At 43.1% G+C, this 20535-nt stretch overlaps 2 protein-coding genes across 4 annotated transcripts in view; one reads left to right on the forward strand and one right to left on the reverse strand.

Annotated features, from left to right (window-relative positions):
- The window catches only part of Prkd3 (protein kinase D3), a 72798-nt gene extending 59300 nt beyond the window's left edge, over positions 1-13498 (reverse strand). The window contains exons 1-3 of one of the 3 annotated variants that reach the window (XM_076559603.1): positions 12800-12891; positions 7159-7433; positions 4527-5439 (exon numbers count right to left, since the gene is read on the reverse strand). In XM_076559603.1, the coding sequence (XP_076415718.1) occupies positions 4527-4817 (291 nt within the window). In that variant the 5' untranslated portion in view covers positions 4818-5439; positions 7159-7433; positions 12800-12891. Of the gene's footprint in view, positions 1-4526; positions 5440-7158; positions 7434-12799; positions 12917-13368 lie in introns of those variants that run through there. The other 2 variants (XM_076559604.1, XM_076559602.1) reach the window with 2 other exon arrangements.
- Positions 12111-14825, forward strand: LOC102924791 (uncharacterized). Its single transcript, XM_076558945.1, has 4 exons — positions 12111-12340; positions 12444-13077; positions 13317-13667; positions 14586-14825. Exons 1-4 carry the CDS (start codon positions 12111-12113, stop codon positions 14700-14702), a joined length of 1332 nt encoding a protein of 443 aa, XP_076415060.1. The 3' UTR covers positions 14703-14825.
- Positions 14826-20535: the final 5710 nt, after the last annotated feature.

A 20535-nucleotide genomic window follows, 5' to 3' on the forward strand; every position in this document is an offset into this window, starting at 1 on the left:
GAAAGAGGTGTCACTGGAGGTGGGCTCTGGGGTCTCAAAAAACCATGCCATTCCCAACTAGCCCCATCTGCCTCCTGGTTATGGATCCATATGTGAAACCACAGTTGGATGCCCCAGGGTCATGCCTGCTGCCCTGGTCCTCACTATGATGGTCATAGAATCTAACCACCTGGCACCATGAGCCACAAATTAAATGTATGGTGTTATTTTATTTGTACTGAAATGTGATTTTAATTGTATGTTAATAAATAAAGTTGCCCAGGGGTCAGAGCTATTAGAGCCATAGCAAGAGCGTGGCAGTGGTGGTGCACGCCTTTAATCCCAGCGCTTGGTAGACAGAGCTAGGTAGATCTCTGTGTGTTCAGAGATACAGCCAGCATTGGAGACATATGCCTTTAAGACCTGGAGGGCTGTACATACAGGCAGTGACGAGGCAGTCATGTATTTGGGTTTACAACCAATGAGAAGGCAGAACAGAAAGACTATATAAAGACAGACACACAGGAAGTAGCTCTCTTTCGGGGAGGCAGGAGCACCGCAGGAAGGGTAAGGTTTTAGCTCTTCACTCTGACCTCTTGGCTTTCTCCTTTACATTGGTTCTGTGTTTCTTATTTAATAAGACGGTTGGTTACATCTACATCAATGCTTTATTTTATAAGTTGTTTCGGTTCTGGTGTCTTAGCACAGTAAGAGAAAAAAGAAAGAAAGACAGGGTCTACAACAAAGGACCACCAACATCGCCATAACAAAAATGCAAACCCACACAAACCTACTGAATCAAAATAACACTCCTTAGAATTCCCAGATAAATCTCATGGACATTAAAATTTCAGTTGTACTACAAACTACTGTGTGGATTGAATGCATATAAATCTCCTGGCACCAAGTAGGAACTTACTAAATGTTAGCACTTATATTTCTTTTATTAAGATTTATTCTATTCTTGGGCTGGAGAGATGGCTCAGTGGTTAAGAGCACTGGCTGCTCTTCCAAAGGTCCTGAGTTCAATTCCCAGCACCCACATGGTGGCTCACAACCATCTACAATGAGATCTGGCGCCCTCTTCTGGCCTGCAGGGACACATGCAGGCAGAATACTGTATACATAACAAATAAATAAATCTTAAAAAAAAAAAAAAAAAAGATTTATTCTATTCTTAATCATGTGCCTGTGTGGTGTATGCCACGTGGGTGCCCATGGAAGCCAAGGGCATCAGATTCCCAGAGCTGGAGTTACGGTGGTTGTAGTCCACCTGATGTGGATGCTGGGAATCAAACTTGGGTCCTTTGGAAGAACAGTATGCTCTCCTAACTGCTGAGGCATCTCTCTAGCCCCAACACTTACCAACTCCTTTGCCCTGTCATTGCGCATCCCATGCTTTCCGTCTGGAATACCTTTCTCACCTCCTCCTCCTCCTTCGTTACTAGATCTCCAAGTCTAATACTATTTTCTGTATGGCTTCAGCCTTCTGCGTTGTTCATTGGCCTACAGAGGACTTTTTACTTCAACATCCCACACTACTTTCCATATGTGGTACTAATGAACGTGTCTCCCTCACTAGACTGTACACTTTTAGGGTCAGGGACAATGTCCATCTAATTCCTAAAATTTATCTAGCGGTCTATTTTTAGAAGGTTCTACATAAGTAAGTTGATCAAGAGTAGAAACTAGAAGAGCAAGTGTATGCCCATGAGACCAAACCACCCAAATAGCTGTAAGTGAAAATGCCAAATGACAGCCGCCTTTCCAGAGTTTTAAATGCCAGCTGTAATGGAGAACAAAACGAACCATTTCCTTGAGTTTGTTACACAGGCAGTGCACACAAGGGCAGTTAGCTTCAAGGCAACTGGAGTCTATGGTTACTGACTGTACAGGCTCTTTAACTGGAAGGCATTTCACAATGAGCGATGATCGATGATGGAAAAATTCCAGCGGTTGTCCAGAGCACAACCGTTAAAAATGCAAGCTCTCAACCCTTACTGTCAGGCTTTGGAGAGCAACTTAAGTTTTCTGTGCTTCCGTTTCCTTTTTGATACCTGTGGTGACCCTACCTGGTGAAGCTGTGAAAAGTCAGTATGTATAAAGACACCGAGAACAGAATCTGACAGACCAACCAATGGCAGCTCTAAGTATTATTAATGTAAGTGTCTTATTATTTAAAAAATCTAAAGCATTCATTTACAGAGGGATTATCACCTCTACTAACTTGAAAGATAATCTGGTACCCAAATTTGAGTATTCAATTCCATCTTTCCTTTTTTCTTTTTAAATTTTTATTATTCTCTCATGTATTACATGCCGACTGTAGTTTCCCCTCCCTCCACTCCTCACAGTCCCTTCTCCATCTCCCCCTTCCCCTCAGATACCATCCCCCACCCCCCGCCACAAACCCTCATATCACAACTGGACATGACAACCCTGTAGGAGGAAAAGGGTCCCAAGAGCAGGCAAGAGAGACAAAGACACCCCCCTCCTCCCACTTCCACTGTCGGGAGTTCTACAAGAACACCAAGCTATACCTACAACCATAAGGAAATGTTATTTTTCTTTAGAGGTTCAAAATAATGACTCAAGTATCACTCAACTAATTATTTCAGAACCTGAAACTGTACATACACAGTAAACTAGATGGATGGCTAGAGAGCAAGTTCTCTAAGACAAGACAGAGGGTAAGAAATTGAAGGAAATCCCAGCATCTAAGCTGGTGCCTTCAGATTTCTCATCTACCACTCAAGACTCTGTTCTCATTTCTCTGTCTCCTGCAAAGAAGACCCAAATCTCACAGCTATAATTAGAGACTGGAAATTGCCCCAACTCAGGGATTTGACTGCTCTGGAAACTTATTCAAACAAGTAAAATCACTTGCCCAAAGTTGTCCTGTAGATAAATAACAGAAAGTGAAAATTCTAAATGTTGAAAAAGGAGTAATAGATTTCACCAAAACATTGGCTATGAATTCTTATGCTCTCAAAAGAAGTTATACTTAAGTTTAAACATTACCTTTAACTTTAAAAAGTTACAAAATAGCTGCAAAAGCATTTGTGGAAAACTTATGTGGTGTGTAACAAAAGGGGAATAAAACTGAAGATGCTGAAAAGTAGTTCTGGGCAAGGTGGTCTATGTCTGTAGTCCCAGCTAAGGAGGACTGAGGCAGGAGAACCCACGAGTCCAAAGACCAGCCTGGGCGACTATACCCCAATACATCACAGTGAATAAAAACCCAAGGAAACAAATCAACAGCTCTGCAGGTCTCAAGTCACTCCTACTTTCAGCCTTATTTACACCAATAAGTCACTGCTAAAACACAAGCCCATACATAGGCCATTATCAGTAACTTTAACATTTTTAGACTGCTAATTACTTTTAAATTAGAAGCCAGTGACAAACCATGTAAATACAGGAGAAAGTCAAACAAAAGACAGAGAGCTGAAATTCAAAGTTATCAATCCCACTGAGCGACTGCATGTCTCTGCGTGTGCACACTTGGACATGTGTATGCCTGTGTGTTTCTGCAGGCCAGGGGCGGCTTTGTGTGTCCTCCTCATCTGCTCTTCACCGTACTGTTTGAGACAGGGTCTCTCACTGAACCTGGAGCTCACTGATTTCACTATCATGGCTGGTCTGTCTCCACCTCCCTAGTGCTGTGGTTGCAGGTGCATACTGTAAAGAAGCCCAGGTTTTTAAGTGGGTGTGGGGATCGGATCTGAACTCGGGTCCTCACGCTTGTGAGGCAAGCATTTTATAAACTGTGCACTTTCACAGCCCCAAGAGAAAATTTTTACACACAGAGACTCTCCAAGTTTGTTTGAAGCAAGTGGTTGTCCATTAAAAATAAAACAAAACCAACTAATATAACTCATATAAATAATTCGTAAATAGAAAATGTACTAATCCACTGAGTTAAGATTCATTAAAAAGACGGCACAGGATAGGGCAAGAGGTGCTTATATGATAAATGATCATCTTGCAAAATCTGTCACATATATTCAAAACTGATTTACCTGGTTAAGGGGAAGAGAGGGTGTGCTTTTCTGTATTAAATGGTAGTCTAGAGAGATTGCTGATAATTTCTCATAGAGGAAATTTAGAAAGAGAAGGCAAGGGTATAAAAGAGGGCAAAACACCGGACACCTGGAAAGCCCAAGGTGCAGGTGGGCACTGGATTCAGCAGTTCTGGTGCCCCACCTCCCTAGTAAGTACCTCAATGTCTCATGCCCTCTACCTCCTGACCTTTTTTTTCTCTGAAATCAAAGGAAATGTCATATAACCCCTTGACTATAAAATGACACTATTTGGGGCTAAGTGGTATTTTTAAATTCAGATACAGGTTCCCGTTAACTGAAATTTCAGACTTTTTGGCTCATAGTCTTATATTAATGCATTGCCTAAAAGGTTCATAATCAGGACATAAATTACCGATGAGTCCAAATGTGTCATCTCATTGTTTCATGCATACATTATAGAGACGTGTGAGAAACACTATTAATTAGAAAAAAAACCATTGAAATAAATGGCTTGCACAGTACCTTCTGGTAAACAATGGAGCAGACGAGGTCTTTGACCGCGGACAGAGACAGTTCCTGGGCTTCGATGGTAACGCTCTCTCGAGTGAGGCCGATCTGGAGTAGAAATGAAACCGTGTGCACGGAGCCTCTGGAGTTGGTGAGTGACGGGGCGCTGAAGCTGCCATTGGAGAGCCGAGCGGAGAGCCCTGTCTTGGGACTTGAACACGGAGAAGGAGTTGGAAGCACCACAGCAGAAACAGTGGCAGGTAACACAGACTTCTGGGCTGAGGGAGGGGAGTTATTTGCAGACATCTGCCTTCCTTTAAGCTATAAAAATAGTTGTCAATGCCTTTTAAATGGTTCCGAAGACGTTTTCAAAGTAACAGGAGTAAAAAAAAAAATGACTGTGCTTCTGGATTTAGAGGCAAGCCGCTTGAGTTCCCCGGCGGGGCCACTCATGCCGCTGATGGCAAACTCCGTCACTGCCAGCTGAACGCACAAGAGGTCCTCCCGCTCTCACCATCCGTCCCATTAAGAAGTGTGTCTTTGGGGCCGCACCCAGATCTGTAACTCACTTCACATCACCGCTATCACCAGAAGACTAGAGCTGATCCCGACGATTTACGAAACATCTTCAGCTCTCTGTCTTCGCCTTTTCATGTCAGAAAACACGAGTTAGATACGGTCGCTTTGGTCAAGATGAAATCTCCCTGGTTCGAAGCTGTGTTTGTGATACTCGACTCCTTCAGTGACTGACGGGACACCTCCAACGGTCACACCTTAAATCGCCCTCTCATATGTACTCATTTTCATCCTGGGGAGCGAACTTCCCTCTGGGGAAGTAAAACGCTTTTAGAAATAGTACAAGCATATTTCTCGCGATGAATGAATGGGTCCACAGAGAAAAGCTGGTGCCTTCTGAAATGCTGTCAACCTAGAACAAAATTTTAAAAGGGTTTTAATGCTTTATATTCATTTGACATCCGTTTAAAATGTAAGAATCCCTGTATTTTTAGTGATAATCTCTGGTGGTATTTTTACAGTTCATAAATGCATCCTAATGGGTGGTCATTTTTACTTAAGTTACCAGTCATTATTATTTAAACTACAGGTATAATTTCAGAGAGGGATTCCCACTTAAAATAATACTCTGGTCCCTCACCACTAACTCCTGAGCCCTGGGGGAGGGATGGGGGCTAAATATATTCATCTTCTTTTTGGGAGATAGGATTTCACTCACCATGTTGCCCTGACTAGTCTTAAACTCCTGGGCTCTAGAGCTCCTTCCGTCTCAGCTCCCTGAATAGTTGAGACCAAGATCCACCCCACTGCACCCAGCTATAATTTATTGTGTTTTAAATTTATGACGACCAAACACTGTTATTCCACAATGACACAATTCAATGACGATAAACTGAGAAAACCAGAAGGGATAAAACAGGAAAAGTTAAAACAAACATCAGAGACTTAAAATGCTCACGATCCCAGCCACATAAAAGATACAAATTGATTTCCCAATACCAGAAAGCTCTGTGTTTTTATATATGAACACTCTAGTGAGGATACAGCAGCAGGTACAAGGCCCTCGATTCCATCCCCAGTACGCCCACCTCTCCAGAGTCAAATTCTGTCCAATAGGACGACTGGGCTGCTCTGTTGACAATTACCTTCCAGAAGCCTAAGGAAGCAAAAAAAAAGGGCAAAAGGGGATAAACCAGAGTCAACAAAGAACTGTGACAGCTGATAGACCACAAAACACAGGAGAAAGTGAACTCATCCTTAAGGGATTTCCAACGTTAGGAAAAAGAACACCACCACGTACAGTAAATTGTGCATCGTGGTTTTAAAGAAAACACAGTTTAGAAAATTAAAGAAAAAAAAGAAAAGAAAAAGCCATGACCCTTCACAGCTGAATGAAATGGCTCACAAGAGGGGAGTCCTTCTAAAGTCTTTGTAGCCATAAGCAATTCCAAAGACAAGAAAGGGAAGTATCCAAAGTGTGTGCGGTGACTCCAAGGAGACTAGTCTATGGAGCTAAGTAAAAGTGAATGACAGAAGAAACATACAGATACAGGAATGCAAATGAGAAAATTCAGAATAAGTGAGTCTAAAAATAACCCAAAGACACAAGCACTGATCGTGACATTTAGGCAAAGGGCTAGAATTCAATCTCATACTTCACAGCATTTGACATCGTGTTTCACTAATGTGTCTCGCGATACCTTTTAAAATTAACAGGGAAATAGCAATTTTGCTGATGAGAAGACCGAAGCCCAAAGTGATCATGCAATCTGCCCAGTATCACATGGCTATGAACAAGCAGCGTGGGGATCAGAACCCACGTCTCACTCTTTTTTATTATTATTTTTTAACCAGTACTGACACCACAACAGTGACTGCTTCTTAAAGACAACAAGGAACCGAGAATCCCTGTTCAGAGAGGATGCTGCTACGGGTGACAGATTACACAGAAAGAATTGCTCAACTCGTATCTTGCTTATTTTCTCCCCACAGTCTTCACGCTCAAAGTAGAGAACTGAAACCTGAACTTCACGAATGGGAGAGAATTAAATGACTTTTATTTAAAAAAAAAAAAAAAAAATGCCTTTTCTTTTGGATCTCACTATGGTGCCCAGGACAGCTTCAAACTCACCGTGTGTGTAGTCCAGGATGGTCTCAAACTTACAATCTTTCTATCTCCACCTCTTGAGTGCTCAGATACTAAAACTTTATGTGAATGCAAATCTCTGGGCCAAGACGCAGCTCATGCCAGAGAGCAAAAGCAGTGAGCACGTTTAACCGTGGACGCTATGCAGCGAGCCGCCGGAAAGGGTGAGAGACGCAGCCGGGAACTGGGTAGGGGAGAGCTGCTTCAGGTGCTGAGCACAGAAAAGCAGGTAAGCCCAATGCAGAAATTACCAAAGAAACCTAAAACAAAACAAAACAAAACAAAACCCTTAGCCAGGGGCTGGAGAGGTGGCTGAGCAGTTAAGAGCACTGGCTGCTATGCCAGAGGACTCAGGTTCAATTCCCAGCACCCACAGGGCCGCTCCCAGCTGTCTGTAATCCAGCTCTAAGTGATCTGACACCCACACACAGACATACATGTAGGCAAAAACACCAATGCATAAAAAATAAAAATCAATCACTTTTTTTAAGAAAGAAAAAAATCCTTAGCCAGACCTGAGAAGATTGTTATTCAAATGATGTGTGAACAACCAGAGAACAGTATAAGGACTTCATGTCAGCCTAGATCCAAACAGAGCGATGCCAAGTCCATCCATCACACTGATAACTTCATAGAGGAAAACACAGGATTCTCAAGTGGAGGAAGTAAGATGAGCTCTTACCACCTGACAGACACTGGTCTAGACACCTCTATTACCTCCTTAATCCTCACAAGCACTCATTCCAGAGTTGAGAAAGCAAAAGTTCAGAGGCCAAATATTTGCTCAGGACGCCGACATCCTCATGATACTAGGGTTTAAAATGTTTCCCCCACTATTTTCGTAAATACGCTGTGTGAGTTTGAGCTGGGTATCAGTGTGGTAAGGAAATACGCCGTATGTCAACAAAGTCTTTAGGGAACTGTCTCCAAACCACTCTTAGCCCTGTACTTTCAGTAGATGTGAGATGGTAAAGACAAAGACATCCGCTTATATAATCTTCAGGGTGAACAAAGCTGAGCGGACAGAATAAAATTAAAGCGAAACTTTACAGAGATAAATTCAACGTTAAATGTGAAACACAGGGATGGAGAAATCCTGATGTGGAAGCCAGTCCTGAGGGTGGGCTGTTTCCAAGGCTTTAGATAAGCTGTTGGTGTAATGGGCTGACCCAAAGAACTAAGGCAAAACTAAATCCTCTGGACACTGCAAAGTCATCAGTATTAATCTGCACACTCGTCAATCTATCATTAATATTATATTTATTTTATAATCCATATGTTTAGAGTTAACAGATTTTTAGGTCTGGGAAGAAAAAAATTGCATACATCCGGGTAACAGGCGAAGACAATGGCATGCGATAAACATACGCTTAATAAAACCTGAACAGAGTGAGTGGTCCTCAAATATTGGAGGATGTGTAGAGGGAGAACCTGTGTTATTCAGCATGATGGCAGAGAAGTACAAGGAAAAGGAAGCCGGCCTCTGGGCCATAAGGATTGACACCTGCACATGAACTACTGGGGACACATGGCTAAGGGTAAGTACGCCAATCATTCCAAAGTTTTATAGCAGTGAGATAAAAGATATCTTCCTACTAAGTTTACATTTTATTATACCGCTCGATATTAACTACCTAACAGTAACAGTCTAATAATACACTTGACTAATTTACTAGGATGATATGAACTCCTAATAAACTATATATAATTTTGTATAAAAGTGATTTTTTTTTTTAAGTTTCAGCATGGACACAGATATAAGAACCTGTCTTAACAGCTTCCACCCACACGTCCCATCTGTTTTCTCTCCTTGTTTTGTTTATGGAATCTTGATCTGATCTGTAAGAAATCTAACAATTCTAATTTATACGAACTTTGGTCATGCTGTGTATTTTTTTTTATTTGTTTCAAATAGAAAATAGGGCTTATAAGTTAACAAATAGTCCATCTTGTTTATTTAGGAGCTGTGTACTAATTAGATGCTGTTTCTAATAGCAATGAGAGCCTCTGAAGCAGAACAGCATTGTCGAGCTGTCAGGAATTTCTAACAGTTTGGTTGGCAGTCTTCAAACATTCTTTTGGAGAGCTGTCACGACCTCATTCAGATGAACTTACAAATTCTGTCACCAGTGAATGGAATCAAAAGATAGCCTACGAGAGGAATTTTGAGCCCAGCGTGCCTGATCACTAGAGACAGGGTGAAGAAAGACCTCCGAGGTTAGGGGACTTGGCTGAGTGACACTTCATGGTAATGTCACCAGCTGATCTACCTTCCTCCCCCCACCCCAGTCAATTCATCACAATACAGTATGTTCCGACCTTAACCACGTCTCTCACCAGAACCCCGGAAATCCGGGGTTTCCTTCACCGTGCACTTACATGGCACCTGGGGGTCGCCAGACCGCTCTGAGAGACGCTGAAGTTACACAGCAGTAGCTGACCGAGACAGACATGGCCACTGCTCTCCGTGGCACTCACAGACATCAAACCCACATTTGCCTAAGGGGCCGGGTAATGACAAACGATGAGATGCAGCAGGGTCTCTGCCAGGGAAACAATGTCAGCTGGGGTCTCAGGGAAGGTCTCTCTAAAGGAACGAGAGGGTTCCAGAAAACAGGCCGAATCAAACACTTCAAAGGGAAGCTCTCGTGATTAAGATGGCTAGCCAGCATTCACTGTGCACCCAGCAAATGTTAAAGCAAAGAGGAAGAAATGCTCTTCCTTTGTAATAGCATATTTACCTGACTCCTCCCAGTAAAGAATCACCCAGGTTTAATTTAGCTTTGTGTGTGAGGGATGTTAATGAAGTGCAAGGTTTTATCCCAACTCTCGTGCAGATATGTATTGTTTTAGCATGTCAAAAGCGTGTGAGCTTTCTCAGTGACATAACTCACCAGTACACTGAAGTCAATATCCATGTATTTACCTCAACAAACACCTGACTTTGCTTAATGCTTATATATTGTGCAAAAACTCAAGTATTTTTGTAGATTAAAAAAAAGACCACATTCTGTGGCAGTCTCTACATCTGACTGCATATTTCAGAAACATGACGATTCCCTCAGATTAATATAATACTGTCTAAGAGCTCTGCACTCTACTAAATTGTTCCCTCGACATGTCTGCTCATCTGGGGCCAGTGACATTTGAACTTCCATCCCTCCACTGTCAGGGAGAGCACCGAAGGGGTACACGAGGCAGGTCCTCTACGCAGGCACTGAGAGGTGTATCCAGATTTTAGAACGCCAGTCTGGCAACGCAACACGAAGCTATGATAAGCTTGATAGATCTTCATCTCTGCAGCAGTAGTTCCTAAGAGATCTGATTGGCTAATAGCCAATGAGCACTTCTCACACACGGCCACTAGAACATCGTAACCACACAAGTGGAGGAAACTTCTTAGCTACATTAAATTAAAAGTAAAACATCTTCCATAGCCCATTTTTTCCTTTTAAAATGACTGCTCCAAGGAGGCAGGTTCGGTATGAATTACATAACCGAGAGACTCAAAGAAGAGATGTGATCATTAAATCCAATTATGTGTCTAATCAAATTAGATATAATTATTATCATATACCAAGTTCTGAACAAGTTTCTTTTAAAAGCAAGCAATTAACTCCACTATGGTTATTTTTTTTTTTTTTGCCAACTTTATTATTTTGTTGAAAACACTTTGAGAACAGGTCCCTGTTGTTTGAATCTTAGATGGTCTTTTAATAAAAAAAAAAAGCAACCCAGAGCCAGATATCAGGGTGAAAGCTGAAAGATCAGAGAAGCAGAGCAGCCAGCTACTAGTTCTTACATCTATGAAATCCTCAGCCTAAAGAGTTCCTGTTTCCTCTCGCCTTAGATCCCTTCTGTGAAAAATGTACCTTCCATAACTATCTACCCCGCCCCCTTTTTACTGTATGGGGTGTTTCCAACTCATCCAATTTTTAAAATTTAACTTATTGTAGTTTTAGGTGTTGTGTAGCAATGCTTAGATGAGAACATGCAAACAGAAACAGGTCATTCGATAAAACAGAAAGCTTACAAAATGTGCAAGATTAAAAGCTCATCACTTTAAGGGGCTGGTAAGGGGGTAGGAAGGGGGTATGAGAGAGAACAGGCTGGGGTGTGAGTGTGATCGGTGTGTATGAAACTGTCAAACACATTTAAGAATAAGTTCCTTTAATCTTAGCACTCCTGAAATGTGAACTGCCCTGGTTTATCAAAAAGGACTCCAAACTCATGTTCTCGGGCCCATATCATTTATAACAGTATCCTATGAAGCAAAACCTATAGTGATTCTTTCCTGTGAGACATTTTAAAATAATACTTTTACAAAGACTTGCAACAACTTTTATGGCTAAAGTGCTGTTTTATCTCACTCCAGATTATAACTGGGGGGAGGGGGAGGCGGGGGTGGGGTGGGGGGGGTGTTGAAAGTGTTCCTATATAGAGCAAATCTTACTTAGGTCTGAGTCTGGGAACTTCACGGAAGCCTTCTTGAAGCAAATCTGTAGGCTTGTCGGCCCTCTTGGCATTAAAAGTTTAAGCGTAAGGCGAACAAAATCACAATTGCTAAAACTGCAACATGAGTTATAAAGTAGAAGTATTTTTTTTTCTAGCGTTAACTACAGGATACAGACGAAGACATTTTAAAGTTTTTGTTTCGTTTGTGCTTACAGGTTTTAAAAGGCCCTGTCCTACAAAGCAGTACTTCGAGTTGTAACTTATCCTCTTTAATCAAAGATGACACCGATAGTCTTATTTCCTGTGGGGACGGGCGTGGTTGAAGGGACAGTTACGTCCATGCCATCAATCTGTGTACGGAAAAGTCTGCAGGTCGCGCCTGTCGCCGGATTTATATTCGTGCTCACAAACAGCACGGCCTAGACTTCTGACTTCGATGGTGTGAAATAAAATATCCGACACGCAATCGAGCAGTGTCGTGTATGCTTATGATCATCATCATCACCATCATCATCATTTTTAAATTGCTCCACATTCGCGAGTGTTTCACTTTAGGGCAAAACTCCCCGGGGAGCGAGAACGCCGTGGAGCGAGGCTGCATGCAACTCGCAAGCCTAAAAGGCAGTCAGGAAACTGGGGGGTCACCATCCTCCAAACCCCCGGATACTCGTCCCTCTTCCAGCCCCCCGGGACCGACCACAGGGGGAAAAAAGTGCAGCCAAAGAAACGGGGAAGGCTCCCCGGGCACGGCGCCGCTAGAAACTAGTTTGCGGGGAGCTGGAGAGCGGCCGGTGCCCTCCACCCCCGAGGGGCAGGGCGCGGTGGGTCACCGCAGCCGAGCGACTCCAACTTGGCCTCGGCGGCGGCGAAGACCGCGGAACTTGGCCGCGCCGGCGCCCCCGGCTGCTCGCCCGCCCGCCGGCCCGCCGAGCGCCGCCCCGACTTCCCGCCCAGCCAGGCGCGGCCGCCGCCCAGCCCCGCGCGGGTCCGAGTCCCGCCGCCGCCGCCGCCACCGCCGCCGCCGCCGCGTGCAGTGGGGGAGGGGCCGCGCCACCTCAGCCCGACGGGTCGGGAGAACAAAGCAGCGGCAGCGGCGGCGGCGGCGGCGGCGGCGGCGCGAACTTTTTTTTTTTCCGGTGTCTGCTCCGCGCTCCCTCCGGCGACTACTTACAGAGTCCGGGGCGTCCGTCCGCGTCCGCGTCCCGGAGCAGGAGCCAGCAGCGAGGCTTGCACGGACCTCGCACGATCCCGCCTGCCCGCCCGCTCGCTCACCCGCCCGCCCGCCCGCGCCCCTTCCTCCCGCCCGCCCGCCCGCGCCCCTCCCTCCTTCCCCGTCCCGTCTCCAGGCCGGAGGGCGGGGGGCCGGGGCGCGCGGGCGGGGGCGCGCGGCCCGCGCGGGGCCTGCCGGGAGCTGTAGTTTCCCCGCCGCCGCCGCCGCCGCGCGCCGCGGTGGGTCAGGCTCCCCCTCCCCCGGGGGAGGGGGGTGAAGGATGGGAGGGGAGAGAGGGGACGGGGTTGGGGGGCAGCGCGGAGGCTCGGCGCCTCTGGGAAGTCCGACCTCCTTCTCCTCCTCCTTCTTCTCCTCCTAGCTCCCGCGCCGGGGACCGTCGAGCGCGGAGCCCCGCGGGTCCCGGAGCGTCTCGAGGGAGGGACGCGCTGGACTCGAACTCCGCTTTGCTCTCCACTAGGCAGGCGATGGCGGTCGGGGGCGAGAGAGAGGAGAGCGGGGGTGGAAATCACCTGAAACGCGGTGTCCCCGAGTGGAGGACCGTGTCTGTGCTGTCTCACTCTTCTTCCTCCAAAGTTCTTCCTCCGGCGTTCCTCCCCGGTGGCCGCCGTCTCCCCGCACACCGAGCGGACGTGGCCAGCCAGAGCCCTTCACCTGCGGCACAGTAAAACTGGAGACGCTGCTTGCACGTGCCTGGCGTTTCCTCTTGATCGCCTTGCAAACACTTGCGTGTGGCCCGCGCTCCCAAAAGTTCCAGCCGGCAGTCACGCAACCCGGGGTTCCTCCTGCGCTGCGTGGAAATGAATGCAGGGTAAGTGTGTGTGTGTGTGTGTGGGGGGACCTGGGTGACAGTCACATAAAGATCAGAGGGGAGAAGACCCCGTGTGTTAAATTATAAATACTTGATGCGAGAGAAACTGTCTGCGCAGTTGACAGTCATTGTCACCAAAGCTACACGGTTTGCCCACGTCGACTTTTTTATCCCTTCAAAGTAAAATATATACAGTTAGAGGGGGCAAAAGCCAGTTTGTCCGGATGCAGAAAGCTAGGGGTGGAGGATGCGGGCCGGGGGAGGGGGGCAGCTTTTGAGAACGGAGGGAGAATAAACCTAAGCGGACCGCCCATTGTGATACAGAATCAACAATATTAATGGATGCACAGTCCTGGGTTTGAAGTGAGACGTTTTTCCCCTAGGGATAGAAGTGGAGACTGAACCCCCATGCTGACACCCACAAAGTCACCAATGAGCTAAACCACCGGCTGTGCTACTAGCTACACCCCATCTCTTAGGTAGGGAGACTTTTAAAATAAAAAATGTGTATGATCCTTTTCTACGGGGGGAGGGGGGGACGGACGGGACGGGGGAGGGAGCATGTTTCTGACGTTGCTCTGGAACTGGAAGCTGCCACGATCCACCAGCATCTAAGTCAGTCAGGTTACATCTTGGTACTCAAAGCCTTACCCACACATCACTCAGGATCATGCAAGCAACCCTAATGAAACTCAGTGGGTCACAAAAAAAGACAAGAAAGGGCCTAATTCAGAAGAAGAAGAGGTTCAAATGAGGAGGTGATGGGGTGTGAATACGATCAGAATGTGTGTGTAACTGTTTAAAGATCTTCTGCCATTCTCTTACTTTAAGATTAAAAGCAGATTCTTGCCAGTGTACCTTCTTTTGAAGCATGCCCTTGCCCAATTGTGTCCTTTTTTTCTTTCCACTTCCCAACAGATGTTTCAGTCTAGCCGGGGATATCTTCTCCTAGCAAGATTCTCAGAATGTCACTGGGGCTGTGTGGATCCAGTTTTCATCTCACTCCTGACTTCCATTTTCTGTTGTGGTCCTTAAAGAAACAGTTCCTTTCCATAGGCGTGACTTTCTCAGAGTTCAACTGCTGCTCTGCAGAGGTTGAAGTGTTTATGTGAAAATATGTACTCGACTACCTGACGTATAAATATTTCATGGACCTGCCTTCTCGCTGTTCTGCTTTTTAATTGCTTTCTCTAGTTAAATCTTTCAGCAGGTCGTTTGAGGCTGGGACTGACTTTGTACCTGAAATTTTATCTTTGTTGGACATAGACCACCCTTTTCCTATGTGTTCTCTTCCTGTCCTAAGAGATGAAGAATGGTTTTCAAGAGGAATGTTCACGATCCCTAAGAGAACTTAAAATCTGAATGTTAAAGACTTCTCAGTAATTAAAAAAAAAAAAATGAAAACAGGAGCTTGTAACCGCCCCCTTCTTTGGCTTTGGCTATAAATCTTCCTGTTCCCACATTTAATGTCTCCTCTTGTCCTTAATGACATAATCATTTACACATGTTACCTAATACTAGTTAAGAGGGTCAATCAACATGGTTGTGACTTGAGGGGGGCAGAACTCCTTGATTTAGAATCTTAAATTCAGAAAAACACGGTTTGCTAAGGATCTGCCAGAGGAAGTTGTCATTTAAAAAACAAAACAAAACAAAACAAAAAAAAAACAAAAAAAAACAAAAAAAGCAAAAACAGCTGGGTTTCATTTATAGAACGTGGTTACTGGAAACTCACTTTGTGTTTGTGTCTTTTTTCCCGTGACCTTAGAACACAGCTGAAAAATGTACACACCATCCACGTGTCAACACAGAGTTAGTAAAGTGTTGATGGGGAGCGGGGAGGCTGCAGGCCCTTGATCAGTGGAGACACACTAGTTAATCATCTCAAGCACCCCACCTGATTCCTTCGCAGTTACCCTAGCCACAATCTCACTCTAGGTTACTCCAATAGACTTTTAATCAGCCTCTCCTGGACTGGCTCGAACTGTTACATTCTTGGTAACACATGCATGATGGTTACAGCCATCATCCTCTCTGATTTTGCAGGCTGTGATGGTTCTGTATTCTGAATGCCCTTGATAGACAACTCTTGGGTCACTTACCACATTTCCTTGTGTCTTTACTGTGGACCAGATCCTCCTGGGTTCCCTGTCTGCCCTGACATCTCCCTGAACTTAGGGAAAAACATGTCTTACTTTTATTCATTCATCACTTAGCACGAGACTTAGTAAATTGTTTGTTTTTGAGGCAGGGTCTCTCTCCATAGCTCTGGATGCCCTGGAATTCACTGTGTAGACCAGGCCCCAAATTCAGAAACCCACCTGCTTCTGCTGGGATTAGACATGAGCCATTTTCAAGGGTTTAGTAATTGAATTTTTTAATTGAATTGTCAAACTTTTTTTTCCCCTTTGTCATGATTTGGTTAACCCATAGTCCTAAGATATCACATGATAAACTTCTCAGCAGTTTCCTACTGCCTTTTAACCAGGCCCAAATTAATAATATCATTAATTGCATACAGCCCTGAGTCAAATGCATTCATTCTTTTTTATATAGAAAAATTCTTCTCTGTTTACCCCACATAACTTCTTTATTTCCATTATTCATTAGCTTTACATGCATTTTTCACTTAATTTTATATATAATAACATTGATAACATAGTATATATATTTAGAAGAGCACATAGTAAAAAAGATGATCATTTGACCAAGAGGAAGACTATGAAAACCTAATAACTAAAGAGAGAGATAATCAATCACACATGTTTCATCTCGGTTCTCTATTGTTTCCTTATAGGTCAATATTTAGGTAATTGGAAAAAAAAAATTCTTGTACATCCCAGTGGTTTCTGCTTGTCCTTGTGGTTTTCCCCAAGAAGAAGAGAAGGTATAAATGCTTATGAATTTCTTAAAAATGGATTTAGCGTCAAGTTCCCTCAGACTATAGAGAATTGAGTTTTAATTTAAATCTCTGTTGTTGAAATGATGTCAACTAGCCACAGCCCAAAAGCCAATGGAAAAGAACAAAGGTATTACAGACATCAGCATATCTGGATTGACCAAAACAAAGACATCTGGGCTCTCTCACCACATGGAAGCAGCTGAGAATATTCTCATTAGAAAAAAGGAGTTGGGGTGAGATTTTTAATGCAGCCCACTCTCAGCTTTATTATTTAGAAACCTGTCTCAAAAAAGAAAAATTTTCTAAGTTATTAAAACATTTTAAATGCCATATTCTGTAGATCTCTGAAGGGTTTGAAGATGACCTGTCTAAAACATCTCTGCTCAATTTTTAAAACATATCTAATATGACTGTAAGTTCTATGGTAATGTCTAACTACTAACTTTCATTTCTTTATATCCTAATAGTTGATAATAATAACATTCAAGGATCAGAAATTTGCATTACATTGTTAAATGAATGGTATGAATACAATTAGAAATATACATATAGCATTTTCTAACAATATCAATTTCAAATTTGTATACAATATAAAACAATCCAATCCAATGTAAAGTATTTAAAACTAGTAATTGTCTTTTTCTTTTCTTTCTTTCTTTCTCTTTTTTTTTTTAAACAGAACCTTAAATCTAATCTCCTTTGCTTAGCCTTTTTCCTAACCCTTGACAATAACTTGTAACCAACCCCCCTAAACACTGAAAATTATCCCAGACCCAAAACCCATTAAAAAGACCAAAAAACCACCCGCCCCACACCACCTCTTTGGGAATGTGGGCGTTGTATTCTTAAAATTGCTTCCTGCTGGGTATGGGCGAATCTCATGAAGAATTAATTTTCCCCAAAATGGGGGGGTTAATAATTTTATACATCATAGGATTCTTGTGAGAACTGACTGAAGAAACCAGGACACATGTGATTAGTGTGCCTTGGTATGTATCACACAACCAAGTGACAGTTAACTGGTGGGATTGATGTCTCTAACCTATAAGTTGACACAAGGATTAATTGCAATAATGCACAGAAAGCATTTTTTAATAGAAATAGAAATATTATAATAGAAAATGCCAGATAATAGAAAATGAACAATAAGTACTACTTATGATACCAGTATTATTCATGTTAGAGGATATATATGTATATGTATATATGTGTGTGTGTGCATGTGATATATATATATATATATATATATATATATATATGATAAAGGTATTATATTCCTTTATCTCCTCAAAGAAATAAGTTGCTGAACTTGATTCTGTGGGTGCCAATTTTTTTTAAATTTATTTATTTTTATTTTATGTGCATTGGTGTTTTGCCATGGATGTCGGGTCCCCTGGCACTGGAATTACAGACATCTGTGAGCTGCCCTATGGATGCTGGGAATTGAACCAGGGTCCTCTGGAAGAGCAGTCAGTGTTCTCAACCACTGAGCCTTCTCTCCAGCCTCATGGATGCCAATTTAAAAAGACAACAAAAAGCTTAAGAGGCACAGGAATCTGGCTGTAGAAAGACTTCCTTTCTGCTTCACCAAAGAAGGGTCCTACTGCTATCCTGGAGTGACCAGAACTGTCATTTATTTTCTATGCTACTGGATGACAGTGTTTTGGTGTACTATAAAATCACTGAGTAAATAACTAAATAAACCCATTGGTTTTATTTTTACTGTAGTTAGACTGTAGTGACTTGAATATTTTATTGTAACTTATACCCTGATTATGATTCCTCGGATCTAAAAACTTACAAGTAGCTCCAAACATGCTTCTGATCATAACTAGATGATAACTGTCCCAGTTCCTTTAATGATGGTGGCTGACTTAGCTGAAGACTAGTTGATTTTAATTTAGCTTGTTTGGTTTTGTTTCTCTGGAGACTTTATAGTCTTTGATTTATTGATTTACTGAACATGTTCAAGAACCACTTATGCATCTCAAACATTTAGGAAAGGCGTTTGATCTAGAGGGAAACTAACTCCTGGTGGAGTTCATGGCTGAGAGATGGACAAACCTATAACACAGAGAAGAGGGTCAGAAAGTACAAGCAGAAGGTAAAATACAGGGGTAGAAACTGAGAGAGAAGTTCATCTCATGTGTTTGTAACCATGCTGATGGAAACAAACCTGGGTTGCCAGTTGCATAAAAGCAAAGCATATATAGCCATGTATAGTGCATAATAGTTAAAGTACGTTAAATAATAACAGTAAGCTCTGTGCTACTGCTTGTGTGCTCACTGTTTGTTTACTGGTTTAGCAATCCATTGGTGATGAGGATTGAACCCAAGGACGCATGAATGCTAAGTGCAAACCACTGAGCTACATTTCTAGCACCATCAATATTGCTTGTGATTTTAGAGTGTAATACTTCTACTTACATTTTTAAAAAGCTTACTGTAAAATGCTATATTGTGTTTCGCTGATGGCAACCTCATTCCATTTCATAGTTACAGTATTTCTTGATCTCTCTGTTTGTTTGGTTCACCATGGCCCTAGGAGCTATATGCCACATCAAACATACCATACATATAAACTTACATGTGAGGAGCTGGAGAGATGGCTCGGTGGTTAAGAGGACTGGCTGCTCTTCCAGAGGACCCGAGTTCAATTCCCAGCACCCACATGGTAGCTCACACTGTCTGTATTTCTAGTTCCAGGATATCTGACACTCTCACATAAACACACATGCAGGCAAAATACCAATGCACGTAAAAATAATGGTAAATCATAAAAAAATAAAATAAAAACTTACATGTGTCTTTTGTAGTACCAATTACATTTGTGAAATCTGATGTTTGTACAGTGATGAAATCACATGACTATATACTTCTTAGAATGTTTTCTTGTCTCTAAGGGTCACATAACTATATTTATATGTTAAAGATATGCATACATAATACATTAATAATACTTTATGCTAACTGTATGATTTGATAAACACAATAACCCACAGAAATGTGAATAATCATGCTGTTTATCTGCTTTTCTGAATTTCCCTCCGCCTGTAAAAATCTTGAATAATAACTTTCACTGTATCCTATATATAGCGTATGCAGAATGGCATCCATTTCCTGTCTGAGACATTGCCTTATTTTCTTTTCTTAAAACCACAGTATTTATTCATTCATGCATATGTGTGTGTGTGTGGGGGGGGTGTATATGCATGCCTGCATGTAGAGGCCAGAGGAAGGTGTTGGATGCCCTGTTGCATCCTTCTCTGCCTTATTTCCTTGACACAGGCTCTCTCGTTATACCTGGGGTTACACTGGTGGCCAGGTCCTCCATTCCCCACTCTTCACAGCACTGCGGTTCTCGAAGCCATGCCTGACTTTTTATGTGGGTGCTGGGGATTTGAACTTAGGTCCTCACACTCGTGAAGCAAACCTTCCTACTTGGTAAGTTCTCCCCAAGCCCCTTGTCTTAATTTCTGATTGATGTTATTTTTCTCTATTCTAAAAGCAATACTGAACGGAGACCATTTTGCCTTGGTGTAGAATGAAGATGTCCAGTCCTGGTATGGCCCCTCCTTTTTTGTAATTCAGATTTTTATGACAAAATAAATACATATATTGTGAAAAAGTTATTCAAACCCATTTGTCTTTTTTTTTTCCCCCAAGACAGGGTTTCTCTGTGTAGCTTTGCGCCTTTCCTGGAGCTCACTCTGTAGCCCAGGCTGGCCTTGAACTCACAGAGATCCGCCTGGCTCTTCCTCCTGAGTGCTGGGATTAAAGGTGTGCACCGCCTGGCTTTTTTTTTTTTTTTTTTTTTTTTTTTTTTTTTTTAAGATAGGATCTTACTATGTATCTCTGGCTGTCTTAGAACTCACTATGTAACCAGGCTGGTCTGGAACTCACAGAGATCCACTTGCCGCTGCCTCCCAAGGGCTGGCTATTCAAATTATTTTGCTTTGTCCAGAT

Source organism: Peromyscus maniculatus, chromosome 22 (assembly GCF_049852395.1).
Source record: "Peromyscus maniculatus bairdii isolate BWxNUB_F1_BW_parent chromosome 22, HU_Pman_BW_mat_3.1, whole genome shotgun sequence".
NCBI lineage: Eukaryota > Metazoa > Chordata > Mammalia > Rodentia > Cricetidae > Peromyscus > Peromyscus maniculatus.